The 26,594-nt window shown below is 36.6% G+C and overlaps 1 protein-coding gene across 9 annotated transcripts in view; it reads left to right on the top strand.

The window, feature by feature from the left end:
• The window catches only part of herc4 (HECT and RLD domain containing E3 ubiquitin protein ligase 4), a 48,652-nt gene that overhangs the window by 17,278 nt on the left and 4,780 nt on the right, over nucleotides 1-26,594 (top strand). For 2 of the 9 annotated variants that reach the window (XM_062976230.1, XM_008115175.3), the window contains 21 exons: nucleotides 637-922; nucleotides 1,903-2,062; nucleotides 5,283-5,359; nucleotides 6,127-6,348; nucleotides 7,466-7,557; nucleotides 9,409-9,539; nucleotides 10,338-10,498; nucleotides 11,040-11,116; nucleotides 12,034-12,167; nucleotides 12,616-12,675; nucleotides 12,810-12,921; nucleotides 13,522-13,711; nucleotides 14,551-14,723; nucleotides 15,915-16,034; nucleotides 17,994-18,017; nucleotides 18,809-18,907; nucleotides 19,607-19,774; nucleotides 22,438-22,581; nucleotides 24,079-24,245; nucleotides 25,137-25,203; nucleotides 25,393-25,475. In XM_062976230.1, the coding sequence (XP_062832300.1) occupies nucleotides 697-922; nucleotides 1,903-2,062; nucleotides 5,283-5,359; nucleotides 6,127-6,348; nucleotides 7,466-7,557; nucleotides 9,409-9,539; nucleotides 10,338-10,498; nucleotides 11,040-11,116; nucleotides 12,034-12,167; nucleotides 12,616-12,675; nucleotides 12,810-12,921; nucleotides 13,522-13,711; nucleotides 14,551-14,723; nucleotides 15,915-16,034; nucleotides 17,994-18,017; nucleotides 18,809-18,907; nucleotides 19,607-19,774; nucleotides 22,438-22,581; nucleotides 24,079-24,245; nucleotides 25,137-25,203; nucleotides 25,393-25,475 (2,687 nt within the window). In that variant the 5' untranslated portion in view covers nucleotides 637-696. Of the gene's footprint in view, nucleotides 1-636; nucleotides 923-1,902; nucleotides 2,063-3,152; nucleotides 3,424-5,282; nucleotides 5,360-6,126; nucleotides 6,349-7,465; nucleotides 7,558-9,408; nucleotides 9,540-10,337; nucleotides 10,499-11,039; nucleotides 11,117-12,033; nucleotides 12,168-12,615; nucleotides 12,676-12,809; nucleotides 12,922-13,521; nucleotides 13,712-14,550; nucleotides 14,724-15,914; nucleotides 16,035-17,169; nucleotides 17,252-17,993; nucleotides 18,018-18,808; nucleotides 18,908-19,606; nucleotides 19,775-22,437; nucleotides 22,582-24,078; nucleotides 24,246-25,136; nucleotides 25,204-25,392; nucleotides 25,476-26,594 lie in introns of those variants that run through there. The other 7 variants (XM_016995280.2, XM_016995281.2, XR_010004623.1 and 4 more) reach the window with 7 other exon arrangements.

The following is a 26,594-nucleotide window of genomic DNA, read 5'->3' as shown; positions in this document are numbered from 1 at the left end:
GACCCCGCTTAGCTTCCAAGATAGGATGAAACTGGTGCCTTTGGGGTATTTCTCCTCAAATAAGGATTGGGCATGTGTGAAAACAATCACTGCATCATCCACCACTGTGCTGGTAGGGCTTTCTGTACCACTAGTATTCAGTAAGATCTTCATCTTGGTGACACTCTCATTGTTCTTACTCATTCCTCTCTTGGTAATTTTTTAAACACATTCTGTTGACTGCAACTCAATGTTCTGGATGTGACTGTATATAAGAATATTTTGTATAGCCTAAGACACGTGTTCTACATGTGCAGGTAGCCTTGTTTATATGTTTATGTGTTGAAACAAATGTGTGCTTCTGTCATTGGGATTACATTAATCAAGGATAAGAAATAGCTGAAGCTATTTTGGATCCAAACATCTCCCAGTTTAGGGATGTTGGAAATTACTTAGGATTGTCCTCATCTAGAAGTAACATAATTTTGGCACTGAGGCTGTGTCCTTGGGCTGAAAGCAGAACGGGAACATTTAAAGATAGAAGTTTTTGAAGTACTGAAACTATAGTTTTCTTATAATGAAATGTGAAATTCTCACAATTTTATTATGTATTCTAATCCCATATTTTAATGCTGCTTTTATTTTTCTGCCTAACAGTGATCCTGAAAGAATATCTTTGAATGCTATAGCTGGCCAATCATTCAGAAGGCTAGCAACATGTTATGTTGGGGGAATGCTTCTTTTGGACAGCTTGGCTTGGGGGGCATTGATGAAGAGGTTGTTTTAGAACCTAGAAGATGCAACTTCTTCCTGAATAAAACAGTTCGAGATGTAGGCTGTGGACTCAGGCACACTGTGTTTGTCCTGGATGATGGGACTGTGTATACATGTGGATGTAATGACTTGGGACAATTAGGACATGAAAAATCCAGAAAACGACCAGGTAAGGGTAAATAACAATATCCGATTGGTATTGTATAACTATGTGTAAATTTTACATGGTGAAAACATACATACAGAGTCTTACTTAGGATTTATCAGCACTGTAATTTAAATGTTTTTAAAGAATCATTAAAATCATACTCTGTGTTCTGGATATCTTTTTGAAATGTACCTGGAGATTTTTAATTGTATGTACAACTTTTTTAAAAACTTGGGATATGTTGGGTATAAAGGATCCTGTATGTTTAAAACTGGCTTTCCCTTCAAAATTACACTTGAACGGTAGCTTTATCTTTCACAAATGGTCAGCTAGATAAATTTTGAAGGAAAAAACCATAATCAGTGTATATTGCTGCCTTTTATATTCGAGTTATACATCGTTACTCTCCCTCGTTATCAGTTCAATGTACAAAATCTCATATGTGAAACATAAACTGGAAATGGAGGGAATAAAGGAATCAAAAAGCATAGTTGAGACTTAACTGGTTTTATTTCAGCACAAGCTTTTTTGGATGTCAAATGCTAGATAATATAAAGTTTTCTAGAAATTGTTTGTTACTGATTTTTTAGCTCTCCACTAGATGTCATTCCATTCAGGGTTTGGCTGTGTATAATGGAAGAAATGTGATTTTAATCTCCCATGTTGGTTCTACTTATGACAGTTTGGGGATTCCATAAATAAAATGGGGTACTGTTGGCACCATGGAGGAAAATTAGTCCGTGTTCTTTTTCTGAATTAATAACACACTCAAATGCTGTTTTACTGTGCGGGGAAGCTTATAAATTTTAGCTTTGATTAATAGGATAAAATGAAGTAGATTCAATTAAGTACAAAAACATTGTGGGATATTTCTCGTATCGCTTGCATAATATAAGGGAGCTGATATGCTTGAAGGGCACACTATTTCAGTTCTGGGTTAACCTGAAAATTTTGGGGCAACAATATTTTCAAATTATGCCACCTCTTTCCATTGTGTACAGAACAGGTTGGTGCCCTCGATGCTCAAAACATTGTAGCTGTTTCATGCGGAGAAGCTCACACGTTAACATTAAATGACAAAGGTCAAGTTTATGCTTGGGGTTTTGCTGCAGATGGACAGCTTGGCTTGCCTGGAACGGAGGAATATACCAGAGTACCCAGGTAAATCTAAATTGTAAAATGCCTTTAAAATTATTCTCTTAGAAAAATATTTATTTTAACATTTGTTTAAACAAAACAAAAAAGGTGCATACCATATGTACACATTTAAAATCTGTCAGGGTTTCTTTATCTTTTTTTTCTCTATTTACATATCACTTGCTTGTTGGAGGAGGCAACTCTCCTGGCAATCTGGCAGGGCATGTACCGACAGATCCAGAGGAAGGGGGTTTTGGATTAAGGAGGGGGCTATTTCCTGTGGGATGAAGGGGTGAATTCAGAAGTTAACTTTGCTAAGCCCTTTTATCCCTACCCTGAGGTTTACTCTTCCATACGTAAAAACAGTTACATCCTGCTTTCATATAGCAAGGAGGAGGGAGGTAGAGAATTGTGTCCACTCACTCAAGGAGCAATATTAGAGCCATTGATGGGTTTTATTTCTGTATCAATGGTTTGCTCTACCAGTGACTTAAATACAAAGCAGCAATGGGAGAGATACAACGTCATGTGATAAGTAGTGACTACAATGCTATTTCTATTCTGTAATCGTGAGTTTTCAGCCTCGTGTGATAAAGTCCTTGGCCACTAAGATTCATATCAAAATAATACTGGGCTGCTTTAAATTATTGTTATAAGGATTAACTATATAATACAAAGTACTTTGGACATTCCTTGCGGTTATATAAATAATATAAAATATACTTTAAACCCAAACTTTCTTTTTTGTAATTACATTGGATTTTTTATTTCCATATAATAGTGAGGCATGTGCATTTCAACATATCTAAGAGATAGATTTGATTTGTTCTGTATCCTTAGAGTTTCTCTTTAACTGGCAAAGGTGTATTACATGTTTTTCATCACACAATGATAATACTATAATTGTAGCAACATTTTATAGTTGTGATCAAAACTCTAGAACACGAATTTCTAAACATTTCTTGGTGTTCTTGAATGGCTGTTTGGTTAGATTATTAGATTAGATATAGGTCCTCACCTAGCAGGATGCTTCAGACCTGCAGCAGTAGTGTTTACACTGGTTTTCCTCAGCAGTTCCCTCTACTTCTGATACCTAGGGCAATTTAAAAAGTACTTTGAAGATTTAGCACTGTGACCTGGTGGAAGAAAAAGGAATTGCTGAATCCCGTATCCAGATATAGAGCATGCTGACTTCTGAATTACAGTGGAGGATGGCTGCAAACTAGAGAAGAGTTTGACTAACTTCACACACTTTAGTGTGCTCAGCCTAATGGTGTTTCTGCCATTAAACTATTAAACTTGGAAGTGCTTCAAAGGCAATATGACTTAGAGTTGGAAAGGAGGGCTCCTGTTGGGGCCATGGGAAGATTGAAGCTCCACTTGAGGTAGCAGTATTTGTATTATTATTGACGATGTATCATATATTTGAGTATTTCAAATACTCCTTTTTAAATTTTTACAGATTTAAGAGGGGGTTATCTTTCAGAAATCTTTACCTACGGCTCTTCAAGAAAGATATTTTCTTTTCCCTTTATAGTATTTGGACAAGAGTAGATGTTACAGAATAGCATGTATTTATAAACCTGATAAATTATAAATAGTGCTAGTATTTAGAGTTGGTACTTATATATTAGTAGTAGTATGAAAAGTGATTGTATGGTGTGTTTTTGTATGTATCTGTGTTATTTGTTGTGTTTTTCTGTAAAATAAAATATATACAAAATAAAAAGAATTATAAATGTTTTATTTAAAATAGTTTTAGCCATAGTGGTCTGGTTTACAATAATAAGAAAACATGGTAACTTACTACATGTATGAGCTGTGATGAGCCTAGGATTCTGTTCTCACAGCTTCATTCTCCACTTTTATACCTACAAGAAAGCAATTGAAAATGTCCACTTCCAATTTTAAACAAAGTACTACCCATGGTTTCTGCGTATATGGTTTGCTAAAATATAGTTAGTTAAAGCAATCAGAGCCCCGGTGGAGAAGTGTGTTAAAGCACTGAGCTGGAGACTGAAAGGTCCCAGGTTCAAACCCCAGGAGCGGCGTGAGCGGCCGCTGTTAGCTCCAGTTCCTACCAACCTAGCAGTTCGAAAACATGCCAATGTGAGTAGATCAATAGGTACCGCTCCGGCGGGAAGGTAACGGCGCTCCATGCAGTCATGCCGGCCACATGACCTTGGAGGTGTCTACGGACAACGCCGGCTCTTCGGCTTAGCAATGGAGATGAGCACCAACCCCCAGAGTCGGTCATGACTGGACTTAACATCAGGGGAAACCTTTACCTTTACTAAAACAATCAAGGATCCAACTGGTTTCAGATCTTTGTTTATTCTTTTACTAAAATTCAAACAAACAAGTTTGTCGAGGATATTTCAAGGAGATATTAATTGAAATGGGAATGGAGGACAACCCTTCTGGTATCACCATGCCGCCTTGAATACACCCATTCTCATCTTGTTTAAGAAGCTGAGAAGGGTCTATTGGATCCTATCCTTGAATTATGATCTATGGGTAGAATTCAGAAAGATTTGCTGGAAACTCCAGAAAGCTGTTGCCAGAACTATATTAGTTGAACCTATCCCTGTGTTTGCTATAGAGGAGGAAAAAGGGAGTATATGAACTAGGGCTCACCACATCTTATTTACAAATTGGAAAATTGGTTTTCTATTTTCTCTATTATATACACATGTACAAGTCTAAAAAATTTAGTCAAATTGATCCAAAAACTCTGGGTTGATTTATCTATGGGTCAATGTAAGCCCTGTCCTTTAACTCCCCCCCCCCCCCCCCAAAATAAAATAAAATAAAATAAAATAAAAAACCATTCCCCTCTCTCAGTAGAGTGGGGAAAGATGAGGGCTTACTCCATGCTAGAATAACCTAAAAGAAGCACCAAATCCCCTCTACCTATCATAGCACCACAGCACTGTTTCTGGCCTTGCCTGAATGGAGAAAAGGTATCAGAAGCACCAAAGGAAGCTGCCCCCCTGAGGTGACATTGGTGCTTTCCCCTCCCTGTTGAATAACCCTTGATTTATCCGTAATTTTGGCGGCGAAACCTGCCCTTGACTTATTCATGAGGTTGACCTATACATGAGAATATACAGTAGTCACAGCCAGGCTGTTGACTGTAAGTGTGTAAGATGTATTTCTGTATGTTTCCTTGAGGGAGAAAATGTATTATACTTTGCAGTATTTTGTGGAAAGGCTGTTGTCTAATTATTTCTTGTTTCCACAGAAACATTAAAAGCTTGTCTGATGTCCAAATAGTGCAAGTTGCCTGTGGTTACTATCATTCATTGGCACTATCCAAAGGTAATTAGTCTCTCTGAGTTATTTATTTATTATTCAATGTACACTATTTCTTTGAATCTAAGATACACTTTTTTCTCTATATAAACGTCTTTAAAAATGTGTCTTAGAATCTTGAGTGTTTTTTCTATTGGTGGTATTGAAATCAGTGTACATTTTACAAACAATGGCATCTTAGAATTGAAGAAATATGATCATTTTACAAAATGTCAGTTTTATATAAATTTGAAATATGTTGCTTTCTCAATGAAAAGTACTTTAAAATCGCATTCAGTAAAGCATAACATTTCTGACATTTAGTTTGTGTTAAGGAAATGAAATTTGGATAGTAAGGGTATTTTATCCCCTTCCCCTCTTTTGGGGAGCATAATTTCAATGTTTCTTTATTTTTGCATTTTTGTTGTGTCTCTCCACTAACTTCTTCTATTTTCTATACATTATTTGTAGTTCTTTTACTTCTGAACTAATAATCAGTTGAAGTATCATCCTGATTTAAAATAGAAAAAGAAGGGTTTTATAAAATTGTGTTTGTGTGTGAGAGAGAAAAAGAAAATAGGAATAGAGAGGTTACCTCATGAGAGTCTATAAATTATCTGCTTTGTTAGAAAAATAAATCCCAGTCTTGGAGTGTTTTGTTTTGTTTGTTTTTTTTAATTTTTATTTTACTTCTGTTTGAATGTTGTAATTTTAAGCTAATGGGGTAATTTGATTCTTAAGATGACACAATTTCTTGCAATCTGAAATAGCTATCTTCTCTCTTTTTGTAACAGGAAGTGAAGTGTTTTCCTGGGGCCAGAACAAACATGGTCAATTAGGTTTAGGTTATGACTTGAAAAAACAGACTTCTCCACAACTGATAAAATCTTTATTAGGGATACCTTTTGGGCAGATTGCGGCTGGCGGGGCGCATAGCTTTGCACTTACTCTTTCTGGAGCTGTCTTTGGGTGGGGTCGTAACAAATTTGGTCAACTTGGTCTTAATGATGAAAATGGTAAGTATTCAAAATTTAACTAACGGTTTTCCTGCTGATTTTATTATTTTTGGTTACTTTTTGTTTAAAAGATTGAATATGCTTTTTAGTTCAGTTCTGCATAGATCCCTGAATATTGCTGAAATTAATTCTGGCTCTCATGATGTGCAACTGTTCCTAGTCTGGAATGTTAAGCACCACAGTGTGCCTAAGTGCCTTTATTTTAAAAAGTGATAGATGAGTGAGGGTCAGAAATTAACTGGTTCCATCTGCTTGGGTAATGAATTTTAGGAGTGGTAGTACTTGTTTGAAGGCCGCATAATAGTGGGGAAGCATGTCAGATTTGTCCTTGTTAAAGGAAGAATAGATGCTAGCTCCAAGCAACCTATTTCTGTGGTGCCTGCCTTCCAAGGACGGGTTCTTGAAGCCAGGCTTTTTGGCAAGGCTTGATTGGTGCCATGGGATGGGCAATTGATCAAATGGGATATAAATGCTCTAAAAACAAACAAACAAATCTTATCAGATTATCTGGCTTCTTGGGCTGGATCTACACTGCCCTATGTCTCAGGATCTGATCCCAGATTATCTGTTTATCCCAGATTATCTGACAGTGTAGGTTCATATAATCCAATTCAAGACAGATAGTCTGGGATCAGATTCTAGGATATATGTCACTGTAGATCCAGCCTTGGACAGACACCCCTGGAAGGCATATTTTGGAAATAATTGACTGCTCAGTATTGGTCTTTCCTTCTCTGATAACATTACCCATCTTTCTATGTTGCCCCATGCCCCACACGTGCAGTTCTGGGAGTGTTCCTATCTTAGAGTGCATCTACACTGTAGAATTAATGCAATTCCAGACCACTTTAACTGCCACGGCTCAATGACGTGGAACCCTGGAGTGTGTTGTTTTACAAGGTTTTGAGACTCTTTAGACTTCTACCAAAGTGACTCACCTACCCTTGAGCCATGGTAATTAAAGTGGTCTCAAATTACATTAATCTAACAGTGTAGATGCACCTATATTGCCCAATAGAATCAATATAGATCAGTAGTTGAATACTTTCAATATTGTGTGTGTATGGAATTTTTTACAAAGTGTATGTTACATCTATTGAACTGTTATGATTTGCAGACAGATACGTTCCCAATCTTCTAAAGTCACTAAGATCGCAAAAAATAGTTTACATCTCCTGTGGAGAAGATCATACAGCAGCTCTTACCAAGGTACAATGTTCTCCTAACTGTGCCTTATGACGCAAGTAGTTTATTACTTATGTTCAAACAGGCTGTGTCTTTTCTGCTGTTTATTCCTGATTTTATCTGGAGACTAATAGTAAAGGATATGGTAACTTTTGATAGATATTGACCTGTAAACTGACTGCTTCTGTAATGCAGGATTTAGCAGTCAGTAATACTAAGGCTGAAAGAAGTTAGATTGACGCCTGAACTGTAATAGATACAGGCAGTCCCCAAGTTACATCCGGATTACAAACGACTCAAGAGTCAAGAACGGGGGTGAGACAGCAGGAAGTGAGAGAAATCTACATCTAGGAAGGGAAGTACACCTCTGGAAGAGTTGTCATGGGAAAAAGAGGTCTCCATTGAAGCTTTATCACCAGTCCTTGTTTCTACAACAAGTCAAATTTGTCAAAACCCAATTATCACAGGGACAGAAAGTGAGGTGAAATCTTCTGAATGGGCACAGGCAGCAAAACAAAATACCACAGGTGTGTTAAACCTTCCCTATGCTATCTAGAGCTAGAATGTGTGTGTGTGTGTGTGTGTGTGTGTGTGTGTGTGTGTGTGTGTGTGTGTGTGTGTATGTAGTGAGGGGGGATGTTTGGCCGGAGTTACACTTAAAAATGTACCTGTTCCGACTTATGTGTACATTCAACTTAAGAACAAACCTGCAGAACTGATCCTGTTTGTTACTTGGGGACTGCCTGTTCTTAAAGTTGCCCTATAATATATGACATTAGCATTATTTCCCCTTTTTATGACAGAGCATCTATGAAAGTCCTGGCAACCACGACCACAAATTTCAGTCATCATCTGAAAATTGATTCACATGTTGATCTTTCCAAGTCATTGATTCATGTTTTTTTATTGACCTTCACATATACATGAACTGGAATAAAAGAAACTTAGAGTGTCTCAAATACAGTGTGCAAATTAGTACTGACTAGTTGACAAAGGGAGAGATAAGGAAGAGCTTGTGTTTATATTACTTCAGTGCTGTATATAAGCCCTGTCAGAAAGATTATTTTGCATCCAGCATGAGTCCAATCACTTTGGGGTGGCTGCTATAGTGATAAATCTGTTATTTTGCTAAGGAAGATCATGGTTTCTAATCTTGTGCTTGTTAATGTAATATGACATAGTGTTAAGCAACTGTTAATAAATAAAGTTGTATTTTAAATTTATATTTGCCAGGAAACATGAGTTTAATTTTATTACATGAGCTCAGTTATTTTCTTTCTAGTGAATTCGTAGTAGCAATATCTGCAGTATTTTAGTATCCAGTCTGGGTACTTACCATTTTTCAGTTAATAATGTGGGAAAGCAGATGCTGCACTTCTTTTTTAAACTGTTACTGGTCTTATGAGTTCTCAAAGTTTTCATTGAAATAAACATAAATAAAAATAATACAGTTGCTCTAGATGAGGGCAAAATTAACCCAAGTAATACTTTTTAATATCTCTGGTTTTTTTTAGTCTGATATTACAGTGATAATTTGGAGTAGGTTGCTTCTTTGCCCCATTATTACAATTTAAATACATGTGTGTAGTTGATCCCCAACATTTTCTAGGCTCTTGAAATCATTTTTAATGTTACATTGCTGTATATGTGTCTTTGATTTTTAAGTTTTTGTTCAGTGGAGATATATTACTAATCTTCCATGCTATACAACTGTGAAGACAAATGTCTTCCTTCAGGAAGTCTATTTTTCTTTATACATATAGTGCAGATATATAATATCTCTTCCTCCAGTTGTGACTAATATTGTGTTTATATAATAAAGTATTGGCGTAATGAACATGTTATATACTAATGTTAATTTCTTTTTCTTTGAAGGAAGGTGGGGTGTTTACTTTCGGGGCTGGAGGTTATGGACAATTAGGCCATAACTCTACAGGCCATGAGATAAATCCAAGAAAAGTTTTTGAATTAATGGGAAACATTGTCACACAAATTGCCTGTGGGAGGTAAGGTTGATCTCTATAATGGAATTATTTCATTCAATTATACCTCATGAGTGTTACTGAGTAGTTTTTAGAGGGCCCAATCTCATATTTATGCTACATGTGATACTGGAAAATAGATGTGTGCAAAGGTGTTATTTTTCCACTATTGGACCTAGATCCAACATCAGTTAGGCACAAATATCTATGTCTACGTACAAGGTAAATGGTGTAAAGTAGAATTTACATTTCAAAACAGTTTTAGAATTCCCACTACCATGTTTGAGTTCTAGTGGTCTATGAAGAAATAATAATGCCATTTTATCATACAATATGTATATTTACCACAAAGTATATATATTTAAGATATATGTTTCTAAGCTGTGTTAACCAAAATGATAGAGAACCTCTCTCTTTAAAGACCCAACCGGGTACTCACTCATCCATATGCTAAATACATAAAGCACCGCATACATGGATATCAAAAGGAAAAATGTCCATATTATCTAGTATATGTACAACAACAGGTAATCCCGGGTAAATTGTCCCTGTATTTAGCATATGGATGAGTGAGTACCCGGTTGGGTCTTTAAGACATAGGTTCTCCTGTGTATTTGTTGTGGGAAAACTGGTTGAACTGACTTGCAGTTGTTTGGTGGCTTTAAAGCATTTGACTATTGTAATTGTTTCAGAAACAGTAGACTCTGGGACTGTATAAATGCATTGACAAGCAAGCTATCACTTTTATTTTGACCTGCTGTTTGGAAGATACTGTCAAATTCCTTTTTTCTTAACTTTGTATTTCACTTCTCTTTGTCCTAGGCAACACACATCTGCATTTGTTCCTTCAACTGGAAGAATTTATTCTTTTGGTCTTGGAGGAAATGGACAGTTAGGCATGGGGTCTACCAGTAACAGAAAAAGCCCTTTCCCAGTGAAGGGAAATTTTCTTCCTTTCAATGGCCAGATTCCTCTGAATTCAGGTAAATGCAGGTATTGTTTAGTTACATATTATTGAACCGGGGGGGGGGGGGGGGAGGGAAGTTGCAGTTATGAGCTTTTACAAGTTGAGCTTCCCATAACTGGAAACCCAAAGGCTGAAAAGCTCTAAACCCTGAAGTTTTCTGCCTACATAGCTGCTTGCTTCAGCTTTTGAGGCAGTGGCTGCAGTACTTCTATTTTATCATCTCTCTGTTTTTGCTACCACCTACCTACTTTTATAAACTATTCTATTTTGAAAGTTTAATGTTTAACATGCAAAAGAAAATTAATTTTGGCTTGAAGTGCTCAGTGAGAATGTCAAATGATATTTGTGAATGTATTTCTGAAAGAAGGTTGTTGTGCATCTTGTTAGAAGTGTTATTCATATTTTCCCTCAGCAGAATTATGGTAGTTGTCTTTATTTTTGCAAAGGTGACATTTCTCAAATGAATGAGATTAATACCTTCACGAAGGAGCCATTCCTGTGTGATATTCAGTTAAAACTACCCTCTTGATATTAATAGCATCTTGTTTGAATTATAGATAGAGACGAATATTACTATGTAAGGAGGATTTTCTCTGGTGGAGACCAAAGCTTTTCACATTATGTTACACTGCAGGTACTTCATCTATTTTTTTAAATCCATAAACTCTTCTGTAGTTACTCCGTTACTTCTAGAACTCGGCTTGTTAAAGCAACTTTGACTTAGTGCTAGTATTTGCTTTCTGTTTCTTTACTGTCATGTTTACAATTTCAAAAATGCATAAGGGATAAAGTTTAATATTAATTTACTTCATAAAAATTGTATTGAATTACATTGTATTGTATAGAAAGTCATTTTTGTTTTATTAACTAATAAAGGAAAGTGAACAATTGATATTTGGAACATATTAATGTTTTCAGTTCTATGAGCTCCAGATTTATTTTACATTAGAAATTAACAGAACTTTCAGAAGCAAAGGGCTTCTAGGACCAATTAGTTTCATTCAAAGTATTGCTGTGGCTGAATGAAACCATTATGTATTCTGAGCTCCAGTAAACCTCTAATTCAGTATAAATATTTATAAAATTTATCTAAACCTTATCAAATAATATAGAAGCCTTCTAAATTGCTTGGGAAGACAAGATGTGTGTTTATTTATTATTTATATCCTGCCTTTTTTCTCTTAAAATTTTTTCGAAGTGGATAACTGTTTACAAAGTGTACAATTTAAAGTCAAAAACATGTAAACATTAAAATAGAATTAAACATAGGAGTATTTAAAATCAATAACCTTTTAAAATATATTAAAATACATAAACACAAATTAGCACTCTCTGTCTCAGTCTTAAACATGCTCTTCTTTCAAAGCCTGCCTGAAGAGGAAGGTTTTACCCCTTTGCTGGAAGGACAGCAATGAGGAGGCCGTTCTGGGCTTTATAGGTCATGACTGGCACTTTGAATGGTTGTGTGTCTTGGTGAAGAAAGTGTCATAATATACAAAATAATTAAGGTGTAGCAACATTAAATATGTGGGATTTTTTGCTTAAATGTAGGATTTGATACCAGCAGATGACTTCAGACACTCTAATGGTTCAAAACAAATCTGGACTGTAAATGAAGCCTTCATTCAGAGATTGCTAAACTGTTCATCTTCAGGAGCAGGGAGACTCCCTGTTGAGATAGCAAAGTAAGAATTTCCCTTTTGGCAGATACTGTTGTTTAATTATAGAAACATGCTTAATGATTCATTCCTATATTTGGATGAATTAGGCTGATTTGCAACATCATGTCTACTAAAAATCTGAAACCGTTCATGATCCTAAGCTCAGTGGTATGAAATATTAAAGTTTAAGATTATGGTAAATCACATGTGTTACATTTGTAAAGTTTTGTCCAGGAAAATTTTAGTTTCTTAACACTGCTTTGGGTCTTGTCTTTGGGAACTCCTGTTTTTTGTGATAAACATGCATATTATAATCAAATAATAAGTTGAAATATGTTGATTTGTTGATCTTATTTCGCCTAGTTATACTAGAACGACTCTTAAGACCCAAAAGGTTTTGAAGTCACCAGTAGTCATTTGAAAAATACTGTATTAAATTGTTTTTGTTTAACCTTTTTTTTCTTGTTAATAGTGAAATCGATGGAACATTTTCCTCAGCTGGCTGTCTAAATGGAAGCTTTTTAGCTATCAGGTCAGCGACTAATATGTCATATTTTAATATACCAAGCCACATAAATGAATTATTTTTAAAAATCGTAAAAATTAGATGCGTATAGAATGAATGATGGAAAGCAACATTTATTTTTTATTCCCCCTCCCCCCTAGCAATGATGATCACTACAGAACTAGTGCCAGATTCTCAGGGGTTGATATGAATGCTGCTCGACTTCTCTTTCACAAACTTATACAACCAGAGCATCCTCACATATCCCAGCAGGTTTGTCCTGAGCTTCCTTTTTAAATCTTGTTTCAATGTTACTATTAGATTGTATTAACTCACTGGTAAATCCGGTTTTGTAAGGCAAGAAGAATATTTGACAATAATGTTAAGATTTGTGTTTTAGAAATTACAGATTACAGTAACAGTTACAAAAATTTTATGAGGACATTTCAGTGTCTGTATTTGAATGCTCATTTTTTGGCTGCCCATCGAAATGTGTATGTGTTTGAGTTTGATACTAGCATATGAATCTGAGCTTAATGGTGAGTTATTGTTACTTCTGAACTTGGAATCTTGATTTAATTTTATAATGTCACTTTCTCCTTACTGTTGATATGGTGACAGAGATGTGCAGAGAGAAAATGAAACTGCTTGTGTAGCTAAGAGTTTGTTTTTGGTGCTTACAGAGATATAGTTTCTCCTCTCTTTACCTAACAACAAGCTCATTTCCCTGCCCATCTCACTGACCTATTTTCCAGTATAGTTCTATAGTATGCTTGAAAAGGAAATAAAAATATTACGGGGTTGGTCCTAACTTATTTTCCTCATAAAGTGTTTTTAATTTAAAAGTGAATTTGTTTTGCACAACATTCCTAGGTGGCTGCTAGTTTGGAGAAGAACCTTATTCCTAAACTGACTAGTTCTTTGCCTGATGTTGAAGCTCTAAGACTGTTTCTAACCCTGCCAGAATGTCCACTAATGAATGACTCCAACAATTACATGACACTAGCTATTCCATTTGCAACTGCTATTGTGAATCTAGAAAAAGCGCCACTGAAAGTACTTGGTAAGCTTTGTTTTTGTGTGTTTTTATCTGTTAATCTGCCGTAAAGATGCAGCAGCATGCAAACCTAACAGTGTACGTAATATGGTCATTGAACTGTGTTTACAGTCAGACATCTTTCATTATACAACTAAAGAGAAGTATTGTTGCATGCATATTTGAATGAGAAAAGATGTCAAGGTGCAAATGGGATGCAAGTTCATAATTTCTGGCCCTAAATGTTTTTAAATTTTGAATTGTCCAAGTCTCTTAAGCTTTGCTATTTTCCTATCAACAGGATGTAACTTCAATTTAAACAAGGTGTCATAGTGCGATTGTGACTGTAGATATTATTGCCCTGAGTCCCCTTAGTGGTTGAGAAGGGCGGTATATAAATACAGCAAATAAATAAAAATTTACAACACAACTTGTTCATTTTTCTTTCCTTCCCAATCAGAAAACTAAATCACTTTTTCTGTGTGTTAAACTGTGTGGAAGTAGAGTGGAGGAATGAATGGATGAAGCATTACTTCACCACTATTAAGTACTAGTTACTTAGCATTAAATAGCTGATGAACTGAGACAGATAATACTGGATGATATTCAACACTGGATGATATTCAGCACCCCATTTCGTTCAATGGGGATTTCTGTGTTGCAAATCATATCTGCTCTGAAAATGTCATGTAACCCTTGGATTATATTTTTGAGGTGCAGGTGTTGTAGCGATGCATTTTACCAGTGGAATCTGCAACTACTATTTTAAGGGCACATCTGGTTTTCATCCATTGTATACAATACCAGTTAAGTTGCAGAATTCGCTGCTTTAAGTTGCTAGATTTATTTTTCCTTCTTATTGACAGAAAACTGGTGGTCTCTTTTGGAACCTCCATTATTCCTCAAAATAGTGGAACTTTACAAAGATGTTGTTGTCCACCTTCTGAAATTGTACAAAATGGGTATCCCTGCCTCAGAGCAAAGAATATTTACTAGCTGCCTACATACGTCTCTCAAGGTTTTGGAAATTTTGCACAGGGTATGTCTTGGCAGTTTGTATCCTTATTTGTAAAGTGATGGTTATTTTATCAGATTTGTTGAATTAACGTAGTTGACTTAGATTTGAATGTTAATTTAGAATAATGGTTCTCAACCTGGGGTCCCCAGATGTTTTTGGCCTTCAACTCCCAGAAATCCTAATAGCCGGTAAACTGGCTGAGATTTCTGGGAGTTGTAGGCCAAAAACATCTGGGACCCCAGGTTGAGAACCACTGATTTAGAGGTTTCATGCAACGTTTATTATCTTGTAACTTCTTACTTTTGGTCTTTGTTTGACTTGCACACAGTACTGAAAGAAAGATTTTTTAGTGTTTTCATTGAGAGAAGTCAAGACTTTAGATTTAATATAATAGAAAAATCAGAACTTAAATGTCTCAAATTGAAAGCTTGTGTCGATTTCACAAGCTGAGTTCACATTTAATATTGTGAATACCAGCTGGTTTTAGTAATGTTTTTCTACAGAATCAAAAGGCAAATATGCAGAGCAGGAGAAGTCATTCTAAGTGCACCTGGATGGATCCAAGTTCAGTATGTTATGAGCTGATTTCTGATAACTAAGGCCCCTTCTACACTCTCCTTATGTCCCAGGTTCTAATCCTAGGTTATCTAGTTTGAACTAGGTTATTTAATTATATGAGTCTTCACTGCCAGATAATCAGGGATAAAGGGCAGAAGAAGAAGCAGCGTTTGAGCAACCAATATGCAACTAGAATCCCATTTATCAAATAGCAGCCTGTTTCCCAGGCTACAGGTAAAAATATGATATTTTGCTTAAAATTGGTAATGTAAAATACAGTCTGTTTTGTTAGCCTTTTGTTATAAATAACCAGTCTCAGATATATTCAAGAAATAGGTGACTCTGATGATGGATTTTTTTTCTCAAAGGTCACCTCTTTGTAGATGAGCGTGCTTCCTAGAGCAGTGGTTCTCAACCTGTGGGTCCTCAGGTATTTTGGCCTACAACTCTCAGAAATCCCAGCTAGTTTACCAGCTGTTAGGATTTCTGGGAATTGAAGGCCAAAACATCTGGGGATCCACAGGTTGAGAACTACTGTCCTAGAGCTTAGTAGAATGTGATCAAGCAGATATATAAGTCATCCATATTAGTCTTAATTTTATAAAATGAAATGTAAAATATTTCTTATTGACAAATTGTGTTCTTAAAATTTAGGTAAATGAAAGAAGTGGCCAAATCATCCAGTATGATAAATTCTATGTACATGAAATACAGGACTTGATAGACATAAGAAACGATTACTTCAACTGGATCCAACAGCAGGCATATGGAATGGTAAATTTCCCAATTTTCACATTACTGTTTTGCATATGCACTTAGATTCCTCTTAAGGCAGATTGCTATGTGATAAATTGTTTGATTGAGTATTCCCAGCTATCAACATGTTCCCAAATGCACCCCCCCCTAAATGTTGGAGAGAACTGTCCTAGACAGTTCCCAGTAGTCCACTTTTCAGTGTGTAAGGACCTTTCCTAGGGGGGAGCATTCTTTTATGGAATTTCTTTGTACAGTCTGAAGTAACTAAACACAGTAATAGCTTTACATTGCTTTGCCCCTGAATGGCTCCAACAAGAAAATTGAGCAAATATCCCTGCCTACAACATAAAAGAAAGCCTCCTTGAAAAAACGGTGGCTTCGGTCTTATAAACTGAGACATAGCAGAAGGTGTCAGACTTTCCTTATGCTGTCCCATGAGAAACAAAAACAAACTGAAGAAATGCACACATACACACACATCTATTGCATATATAAAGGTACCTACTGTAGAAATGAATTAGACTTCTATGCATTCTATGAAAAAAAAAGTAAGCTACAAATGAAAATGCATTTTTTATAACTTTGTAAATTGAAAAGTCAGTATGCATGGAAATATAAATATATGCTTAATCACTGACCATCTGTTGCTAAGAAATTTCTCTTTCTGGCAGTTAAAAAGAAAAAAGAAATCTGCCAAACAGATACTCCTTAAGGTCAAAACAGATTTTAGTTTATTCTGAACACAGCAGTAAAACTGGAAATGAAAAACAAACAAGGATTATTTCTTAAATGTTCAAATAAGATTATTGCTTATATTATTTTCGTACCTGTTGATTGTTGTAAGCCGCCCTAAGTCCTTTCGGGGAGAGGGGGCGGGGTCTAAATTATTGTTGTTGTTGTTGTTGTTGTTATTATTGCAGCAGTAAATAATAGTCATCCCAGTGTTCTGTTTTTTAAGAATGACATCTCTCCTTTCATCATCCCATCATGTTTATCCAAATACATTCCCAATGAGACTTCACACCTCTGTCTCTTCCATTCGATAATAGTGCTCTCAAAGAAAAAATACTCCCTTCAAATTATTTAAACCTAAGAACCAATTTTATTTTTTGACAATAAGTACCTTTCCCCCCTCTTTTATTGCTCCGATCAGGAGTTTGCAATATTTCAGTTTTGGGAAATCTGCTTCAGAGCTCAAGAAATGAAAGAATGTTCATACATACCATATAGATGAAGTAAGTCAGTTGTTCATGTATACTGTATCCATTATCAACAAGCAAAAGCATTGCCAACTTGTGTTTAAGTTAGCTTTATTCTGCTTGTGATATTTTTGTAATCCATTGTATTTTGTCATAAGCTGTCTAGAATAGGCCAGGACAGAAAGTTTGATTAAGTGTTTTAAATTGAAGGTGGCCAACATCTTAATGATTGGGAGACTTTTGTTTGGTTCCCTTCTTAGGATTTGTGTCCTTGCTGTCAGTACTCGATGGACACATAAGAGGGAGCTTGAAAGGCAGAGTAGCCAGAGACCAATAAAAAACATTCCGGAAAATAGGATTGGTGAATGGAAGAGTTGAATGCACCCTAGCCAGAGAATAATACACAACGATATTTCAATGTCTGTAGACCCAAGCAGGCCAGAGACGCTTTGTGAGGGTTAACTTAAGAGGTATGGAGAGAGTTACAAGGTCTGCCCAGGTGGTTATATGCCAGGGATGTCTGTGGTGGGGGTCCCATGACTTGTGTTTGGATGCATGTTCAGTGGAATTGCGTACCTTTTCTGAAATCTACATGTGAATAGTCTCTACGCTTTGGCCTTTATGCTCACGGTTCAAGTAGCAGCTTGTGCGCACTAAAAAAAACAAACCAAGTGGGTAAATAATTGTTATGGTGGTGATAGGTGAGGGATATACATGGAAATACTAACAGTGCTTTCCTCTCTTAATTACTGCTGCCTTTGTCAACTGCTATGTATAGGATATCAGCCATGGATTAAATGAGGTAAGAGGTTACCAAATTTCCACAGGACATTTCTGGATACTAGGCACAAAAGTGTTGCCATAATCTAGCCTGTATATGGGCCTTGAAGTGGGTTTGATTTTGAAAAACAGAATACTGAATCTACTGATTAAACAGATCAAATATGCACAGTCAACTTTCCATATCCATGGATTCTGCATCCCTAATGGAACCATTCATGGCTTGAAAGTATTTTAAAGGAAATACTCAAAAGCGAACCTTGATTTTGCCATTTTATATCAGAGATGCTATTTTATTACACCATTATATGTAATTAAACATCCACAAACTGTGATATCCATGGGAGTCCCTGGAACCAAATCCAAGTGGAGACCAAGGGCCCACTGTAGAATAATGTATTAAACTATTTATTTACTTACATCATTTCTACCCCGCCTTTCTCACCCGAGGGGACTCAAGGCGGCTTACAAAATCTGGCAAAATTCAATGCCAATAACACAATACAATAATATAGAACATAGCACATTTAAAACAATTGGACATTAGTCAATAAAAACAATATACAAAGCTTAAAACATGTGAAGTGCTTAAATCCATTCATCTAGGAACCTTGCATAATCCTTAGTTCAGGATTTAAAAATCTGACACTTCCACAAATGGATATGCTAAATTACATTTGTTTTTGCCAAGTAAGGATTATAGAACTGCATCTGTTGAAAAATAAGACATATTTAAAATACATTTGTTTCATCTATTAAGTAAGAGTTTTAGATTTTTGTATGCTAACAGATTTTTTTTCCTATTCTTCACAGCTAGGAGATTTGCCAGTTACAATTTGCACCTATCCCTTTGTGTTCGATGCACAGGCCAAGACAACTCTACTGCAAACAGACGCAGTGTTACAGATGCAGGTAAAATATTTTCAAAGCATGGTAGAGAACAGTACTAGAGTGGTGTAACCTAAAGAGAGAATTTTCTTATACTTTCTGTCCTTAGAGGGAAGAGATGTATTCAACCATATATGAAGTGCAGTTTCAGAACATAATTTACTTTAAGTAATCAGAAAGCCATTGTGGAATAATGGTTCTAAAATCAGCATTAAAATCTATGAAATGTTGCTTATCTTTTCCCAGGCATATACTTTTCCCCATCTATTAAGTTGCAATTGATTGCTAATTTTAACAGAATAAAATCAAAAGCCTCTTGCCTAATCATTCTGAGAGTAAACTCTAAAACTACCTAAATTAAAAACAGTACTTTTTGGACCACAACTCCAAGAACCCTGCAACTATAATGTATTATTACTATTACCCAGAAAGTTTGGTTATATTGAGTCCTGACTGCTTGATCAAAAAGGAAAATAGGGCTCAGAAGACAAAATTAATTGGACTATCCCACAGTTGCAGACAGGGCATCATTCTATTGTCCTGGGACCTGATTGAACAAATGCTGTTTCTCAGATATGAAAAGTTTAGGAAACACGGGATTAGTTCAGATATAAACCAAGAATATTGTAGATAACTGCAAATTCTCTTTATATCAGCTTATCATGCACCCAGAGTTGATTATTATTGCTACTACCACTAAGGTTTTTACTTGGTCTTTCCCAGATGGCTGTTGACCAAGCTCACAGACAGAATTTCTCATCTATTTTTCTCCCAGTATATGAATCTGTCAACCCATGTCTGATCTTAATAGTGCGCAGAGACAATATTGTGGGGGATGCCATGGAAGTCCTAAGAAAAACAAAAAATGTGGATTACAAGAAACCTCTCAAGGTACAATAAGTTTTCATGTTTATCTTTTACAATCTGTTTCAGACCAAAGACTCCTTGATTTGTTCTCTCCCCACTCTCCCATTCCCCTTTAAATATTGTTAGAATTTTGGGATTTCTTCTTGGTGTTTTGGTTATTAAGCCTGTTCCTGTGGTTATTTTGGGTGCAGATTCAGAAAATTGCATTGGCAAGAGCGCATCAGCTTTAGTTTCTTAGATATAAAATCATATTGCTGGAAGCGACCACATGGGCCACCTAGTCCAACCCCCTGCCATGTAGGAAAAGCACAAAGTACCCCTAACAGATGGCCATATAGCCTCTGTTTAAAAGCATTCCAGGAAGGAGCTACCATCACACTCCAAGGCAGAGAGTTCCACTGCTCAACAGCTCTCACAGTCAGGAAGTTATTCCTAATGTTCAGGGGGAATCTCTTTTCCTGTAGTTTGAATGCATTGCTTTGAGTCCTAGTCTCTAGGGCTACAGAAAACAAGCTTGCTCCCTCTTCCTTATGTATCCTCTCACATATTTATATACACTATCATGTCTCCTCTCAACCTTCTCTTCTGCAGGCTAAACATGCCCAGTTCTTTAAGACGCTCCTTATAGGGCAGTGGTTCTCAATCTGGGGTCCCCATATGTTTTTGGCCTTCAGCTCCCAGAAATCCTAACAGCTGGTAAAATAGCTGGGATTTCTTGGGAGTTGTAGGCCAAAAACATCTGGGGACCCCAGGTTGAGAACCATTGTTATAGGTCATGTTCTCCAGACCTTTGATTGTTTTAGTTGCCTTCCTCTGGGCACCTTCCAGCTTGTCAATATCTCTTTTGAACTGTGGTGCCCAGAATTGGACACAGTATTCCAGGTGATGTCTAACCAAAGCAGAATAAAGAGGCACCATGTCTTCCCTCAATCTAGACACGATACTCATTTTGTTGCAGTCCAAAATACCATTCGCTTTTTTATCTGCTGCATCACTTTGTTATCCACAAAGACTCCCAAGATTTTTTTCACATGGACTCTTATTGAGCCAGGCATTGCCCATTCTGTATCTTATTTTTTCTGCCTAAGTGTACATTTGTCCTTGTTGCAATTCATTAGTTTTGGCCCAGCTCTCTAATCTGTTAAGGGCATTTTGAATTCTGATATTAGCTATCCCTCCTAATTTGGTGTCATCTGCAAACGTGATAAGTCTGCCCTCTAAATCTTCATCTAAGTCATTAATAAAGATATTGAACAGCACTGGGCCCAGGACAGAACCCTGTGGCACTCCATTAGTCACTTCTTTCCAGGATGAAGAGGAAACATTGGTGAGCACCCTTTGGGTTCAGTTGCTTAACTAATTACAAATCCACCTAACAGTAGTATTATCTAGCCCACATTTTACTAATTTGTTTGAAAGAAGATTATGAGGGACCTTGTCAGAGGCCTTACTGAAATCAAGATATCTTACATCCACAGCATTCCCAGCATCTACCAAGCTTGTAACGCTGTCAAAAAAAGAGATAAGATTAAATATAGTAAATAAGATAATTACCATGGTTTTCTATGGGTGAGCAGATGATGACTGGTAGATGGCATCTGTATCTCGAAAACTAGAACTGATAGGGGGAAACTAGTACAGTGTTCCCTCACTACTTTGCGGTTCGTTTTTTGCGGATTTACTGTTTTGCGGTTTTTCAGTGAACACTAAAAGAATATAATAAACCATAAAAATTATGATTTTTCCTTCCATCCTCTTTCTTTCTCCTTCCTTCCTAAAGAGAAGCCTAAGGAAGGAAGGAAGGAAGGAGAAGCCAAAGGGAGAGAAAAGGAGGCTGATGCAGTTTGTGAGATTGTAAACAACACAGTCAGACAGCATCAGTGAGATTGTAAACAACACAAATATAGTGTCCCTATTTTGCGGATTTTCACTTTTTGCGGGTGGTCCTGGAACGTAACTCCTGTGATAAGTGAGGGAACACTGTACCATGTTTAGAATCAGCAGGTCAAATTTACCCAGAAACAAGGTTAACATTTGAGGCACCAAAATGTGTGTTGTTCAGTGTTATTTCTTCATGGTGCCGTATACATAACTGGATACAAGCTGTAGATTGCTGTTCATCCAATCTAATGACTATCCCAGGGCCATGATATATGTGCTTGTATAATACAGTATATCTCCTCTAGGCTCACACATAGGATTTAAACTCAGGATGAGGATGTGAACATGCACATAAAGCCTGCCCCTAAGTGTCACTATACACCAATAATCTTTATGGGTTTCTTTAGCCATAGTCTCATTGAGGACAATTAATTAATCTCCTGTGATGAAATACTCTAATAAGACCCGGTTCCTGGTCAGAAGGAACATAGTGAAGTTTTCTGAACTGAATGCAATGAAAGAAGCCTGTAGATACATGTGTTCTCAATGTCTGAAGGGCTGAAACACTTCCAAGTACCGGTCAACATTTGGGAATGAGGATTGTCCATATCCCCAGGTGTTTGACTTATGAGCCAAGCAGGCAAACATTTGCATTTTTAGGTGCTTATGCAGATAATATTTTGTACATGTCTCTAATAAATATTATTTGGGGATTGGCCTGTTGTGAACCATTTTGTTATCCAAATAACAAATTATGTGTGCCTAAATGTTTTCTTGTGATTTGCTCATTGCATTGTCAATGTTAGGTTATTTTTGTAGGGGAAGAAGCTGTTGATGCAGGAGGGGTTCGCAAGGAGTTTTTCTTACTTATCATGAGAGAACTGTTAGACCCCAAATATGGGATGTTTAGGTACTATGAAGACTCCAGGCTGATCTGGTTCTCAGATAAGGTATGTAATTTGTTTGGGGAAGAGGAAAGGTGTCTGATAGCTTTATGTCATAAGTTCTTTGCATTGTTTTTTTGTTAACTTGAATATGTTTTATAAGATGCTGTCTTCTTTTTGTAGAAAGTTGTCCTAAGACAAGCAGTACATAAAATAAAATCAATCTATTGTTTGTCTTCTAGCATAATGCTATGGGCATGAATAGAAAGTTTCTAGTACATTATAGTTGCAATACTGCATGCAAGCTTTATCTACATGGTCTTTTCTAATGTTTTATCCTATGATTACTCTGTCACTTGACAGAAGTAGATATTTGCAGATATGTGTATATTTTGTGCTCATGTTATTTTTTACCTGTTGTATTTCTTGAGTCAGATTGAGCCAATAGCTTTTATACTAGTGCTCATATTTTGTGCAGGTATATGGGAATTCTTTGTTATTTATTGATCCTGAGAATTGAGTCTGTCCTTCTCTTCAGAAAAGTTCAGTGTAGTGTATAAAAGTGAAAACATTAATAACAGAATTATTTTTTAAACCACAGTATCTTATTTTCCAAGTAGAATGAAATTCAAGGAGCAGATTAAAGCAGGAACAATTAATAAGAAAAGTCTTTTAAAATGTAAAAGTATTCATTAAAAAACCCAATGAGAGTTGATATCTGGGAAGCCTCAGTGGAGTAAGTATTTTGTGAAAAAGCCATTTTACCCTGTGACAATTCTACTTCTTGGCGTATTCTCCAAGAACTATCTTAAAACTTACGGAGATTCAAGCAGAAAGGTTACTTTGGTCCTCAGATAATTAACAATATTAATGGGCAGAAGCAGCACCTTAAATGGACAGGCAGCCTAGGTAAATGAACTTAGACTGGCGAAACATGTTTTATTTGTTGGTCCGAAATCATAATGTAGCTGCTGTATTGTATGCTAGTGGAACTTTCCAAGTTGTTTTCATAATAAGAAGCAAGTGTAATTTATTATGGTAATACAACAGAGTGACAGCAGATCATTGATAACCATAATCAGAATACCTCTGTTAGGAACCAGTCCATCAACTCTATTTGGTGAAAAGTACTTTGACCATGGGAGTCAGGCTTCTAAGGACAGGACAGTTGTAACAACAATCCCAGTATTTAACCTGATTCTTCAGAGAAAGTGCAGTCCTACCCACCTTGTGTTTTGGGGAGCAAAACATTTAAATGCCTCATTCCTCTTTCACTTCCCCAAAATTAACTAGGTGGAGTCAGTAATTAGGAAGAATATGCTTAAATCCAGTCACTGTCCCCAAATAGAGCAAATCTGAAATGTGTATATAGATTTAAGTCTTAAACGTCATTAAAAATGATAGTTTTGAAGCTTACAAAAAACAACAAAATACCCTGCAGTTCTTCTTGTGATCCAATAACTACTGGACATAAATATTGCTTTAGGCATATCTGCATAGTGCCATCCTGTTTAACATTATTTTAGTTTAATTAAAAATCTTAATTCTGTTTCTTCTTGACAGACCTTTGAAGACAGTGACTTGTTTCATCTGATTGGCGTTGTCTGTGGGCTAGCAATATATAATTTCACTATTGTAGAGCTTCACTTTCCTTTGGCTTTGTATAAGAAACTTCTGAACAAAAAGCCTTCCCTGGAAGACCTCAAAGAGCTAATGCCTGATGTTGGCCGGTAAGCATGCTGCAACTGAAACCACAAAGAACATCTGTGCATAATAGCTTATTTCATTGGGGCAAATAAATAAAAGGGTGTGTCAGTCATGAAAGCATGCATCAGACAAACTTGTTGAATTATCTTGGACATTTTGCTGAGGCTATATCTTTGTGATCAGTCTCTTTTTGTTTGCGATTTGTGATACAAATGTGGCACTTTGGTTAAAGCACTATGTTGTGGTTTAGTAGATGGCAGTGTTGATTGTCATTCTGTTAGCTTCGAATGCCAGGGATTCCTGTGCTGGTGTAAATGAAGATCATAGTAGTAAGAAGAAAGAAACGGCAACAGTGGCCATGAAAAGAAACAACATAGACAATTATGGGAGAAGGTTGTCGGCTCTAGGCAGCCTGTTCCTGTTTGCCTGGCTTTTGGGGCAGCGTTGAGGTGCTCTGCGGCAGGTAGCTTGGATAATCACAGGTGATTCTCCTAGTAACCTTTCCTAGACCATTTCAGCCCCAAGGTCTCAAGTGTCTCAAAGTCAGGTATTGGAGAAAGAGGCTGATTGGCAATATAAAGTGTTTGAAAAACTGTGTGCTCTCTTTTACAAGTTCTAAAATATTATTTGTCTGTTCCTGGTTGTTAAAAGCTCATGTTAGCATCCAAGAATCCCCAGCCTTTTACAGTGTATCTTAAAACCATACTGAAAATCAGATTTTTAGGCACATGGTTCAGCATTTCCACTCCACCATTTTGCCATTCTTGAGAGAAAGGTGGGCTATAAATAAGTAAATAACATGAAAATCTGATTTGTTAACCCTAAACTAAATTACTGTAGGAAAATGTCAAGCCTTTTCCATTTGATGAAATTTACATTGGTAGTGCTGTTGATTTTACAACTTGATTTTTCAGGAGTATGCAGCAATTATTGGACTATCCAGAAGATGATATAGAGGATACATTCTGCCTCAATTTTACTGTAAGCTTGGGATAATTTGTTGGTACTTATTAAATTGCATATGTTATGACTATTAATATGTTTTGATTCTCTGTTTGCTGTTACAAATGTGAGAATTAGCGGTTTTGTGAATTACACCTCTAACCTATTTTGCACTGTGGATTCTCTTTTGGAGCAAAAAAGTAAAATATAGTCTTATATTCTAAACAGATTACTGTTGACAACTTTGGTGCCACGGAAGTTAAAGAGTTGATTCCTAATGGTGCTGATATTCCTGTTGTCAAACAAAATAGGTAAGCTTTAGCAGTAGATGTGAACAGATAAAGCACATTTTGACTTAACATTTATCAGAGAGCAAATATGTGTCATGTTTAATTCAAACTTGAACAAAAAAGGATGTCTTGTGTGATGAAAGTTCCACACTACTTCAGATAAAGTAAAAAAAGGACTCATCGTTTGTCTTGTTTTGATCTAATACAATGTTATTTTTTACTGTGGTTGTAAACACAGGAACTTGTTTCAAAACAAGTTCTCTCCTTTGGTCCCAGCTGATTGTTGAACTCAGAGGACATTATATTTATGGTGTATCTATCATGACATCAAAGAAGACATGCTGATTTGTCTCCTCCCTGATAAGGTCCAGAAAATAACTAATTGTAGATTAATTTTCCATGTTGTTCAGGGGAGCATAAAATGGATTCCTGGGTCCAATTATTATATACTCTCCTTCTATCAACCCCAGCTCCATGCAGGAGCATGAGAAAAGCCTCCCACAAGTTTGGTGTAAACATCAAAAAAAAACATCCAGGCATCCCTTGGACAACATTGCCTCCACACACTTTGTGTGTGGCACTTGCAGATGGCCAATTCTCTCACATCAGAAACAACTTGCAGTTTCTCAAGTCGCTCCTGACACAGAAAGAAAAGAAAAAACCATTGGCAGAGGATCCATTTGCAAAGAAATATTGACAATCAAATGGGGAACCCCAGTGGCAAAGTGTGTTAAAGCACTGAGCTGCTGAACTTGCAGACCAAAAGGTCCCAGGTTCAAATCCTGGGAGCGGAGTGAGCACCCGCTGTTAGCTCCAGCTTCTGCCAACCTAACAGTTCGAAAACATGCCAATGTGAGTAGATCAATAGGTACCGCTCCGGCGGGAAGGTAATGGCACTCCATGCAGTCATGCCGGCCACATGACCTTGGAGGTGTCTACGGACAACATCGGCTCTTCGGCTTAGAAATGGAGATGAGCACCAACCCCCAGAGTCAGACATGACTGGACTTAACGTCAGGGGAAACCTTTACCTTTACCTATTGACAATCAATTGCCTGGTGCTTTTTCCCCCTCGTGGAAGTATAGTTGAAAATTACTGTTTTTTAAAGGTTGTGGTTTTTCTTTTTCATTTGATTTTTA

The sequence above is a fragment of the Anolis carolinensis genome, chromosome 3, assembly GCF_035594765.1.
Source record: "Anolis carolinensis isolate JA03-04 chromosome 3, rAnoCar3.1.pri, whole genome shotgun sequence".
NCBI lineage: Eukaryota > Metazoa > Chordata > Lepidosauria > Squamata > Dactyloidae > Anolis > Anolis carolinensis.
The sequence above is the reverse complement of the archived record's forward strand: the minus strand, read 5'-3'. Positions and strand labels throughout refer to the sequence as shown.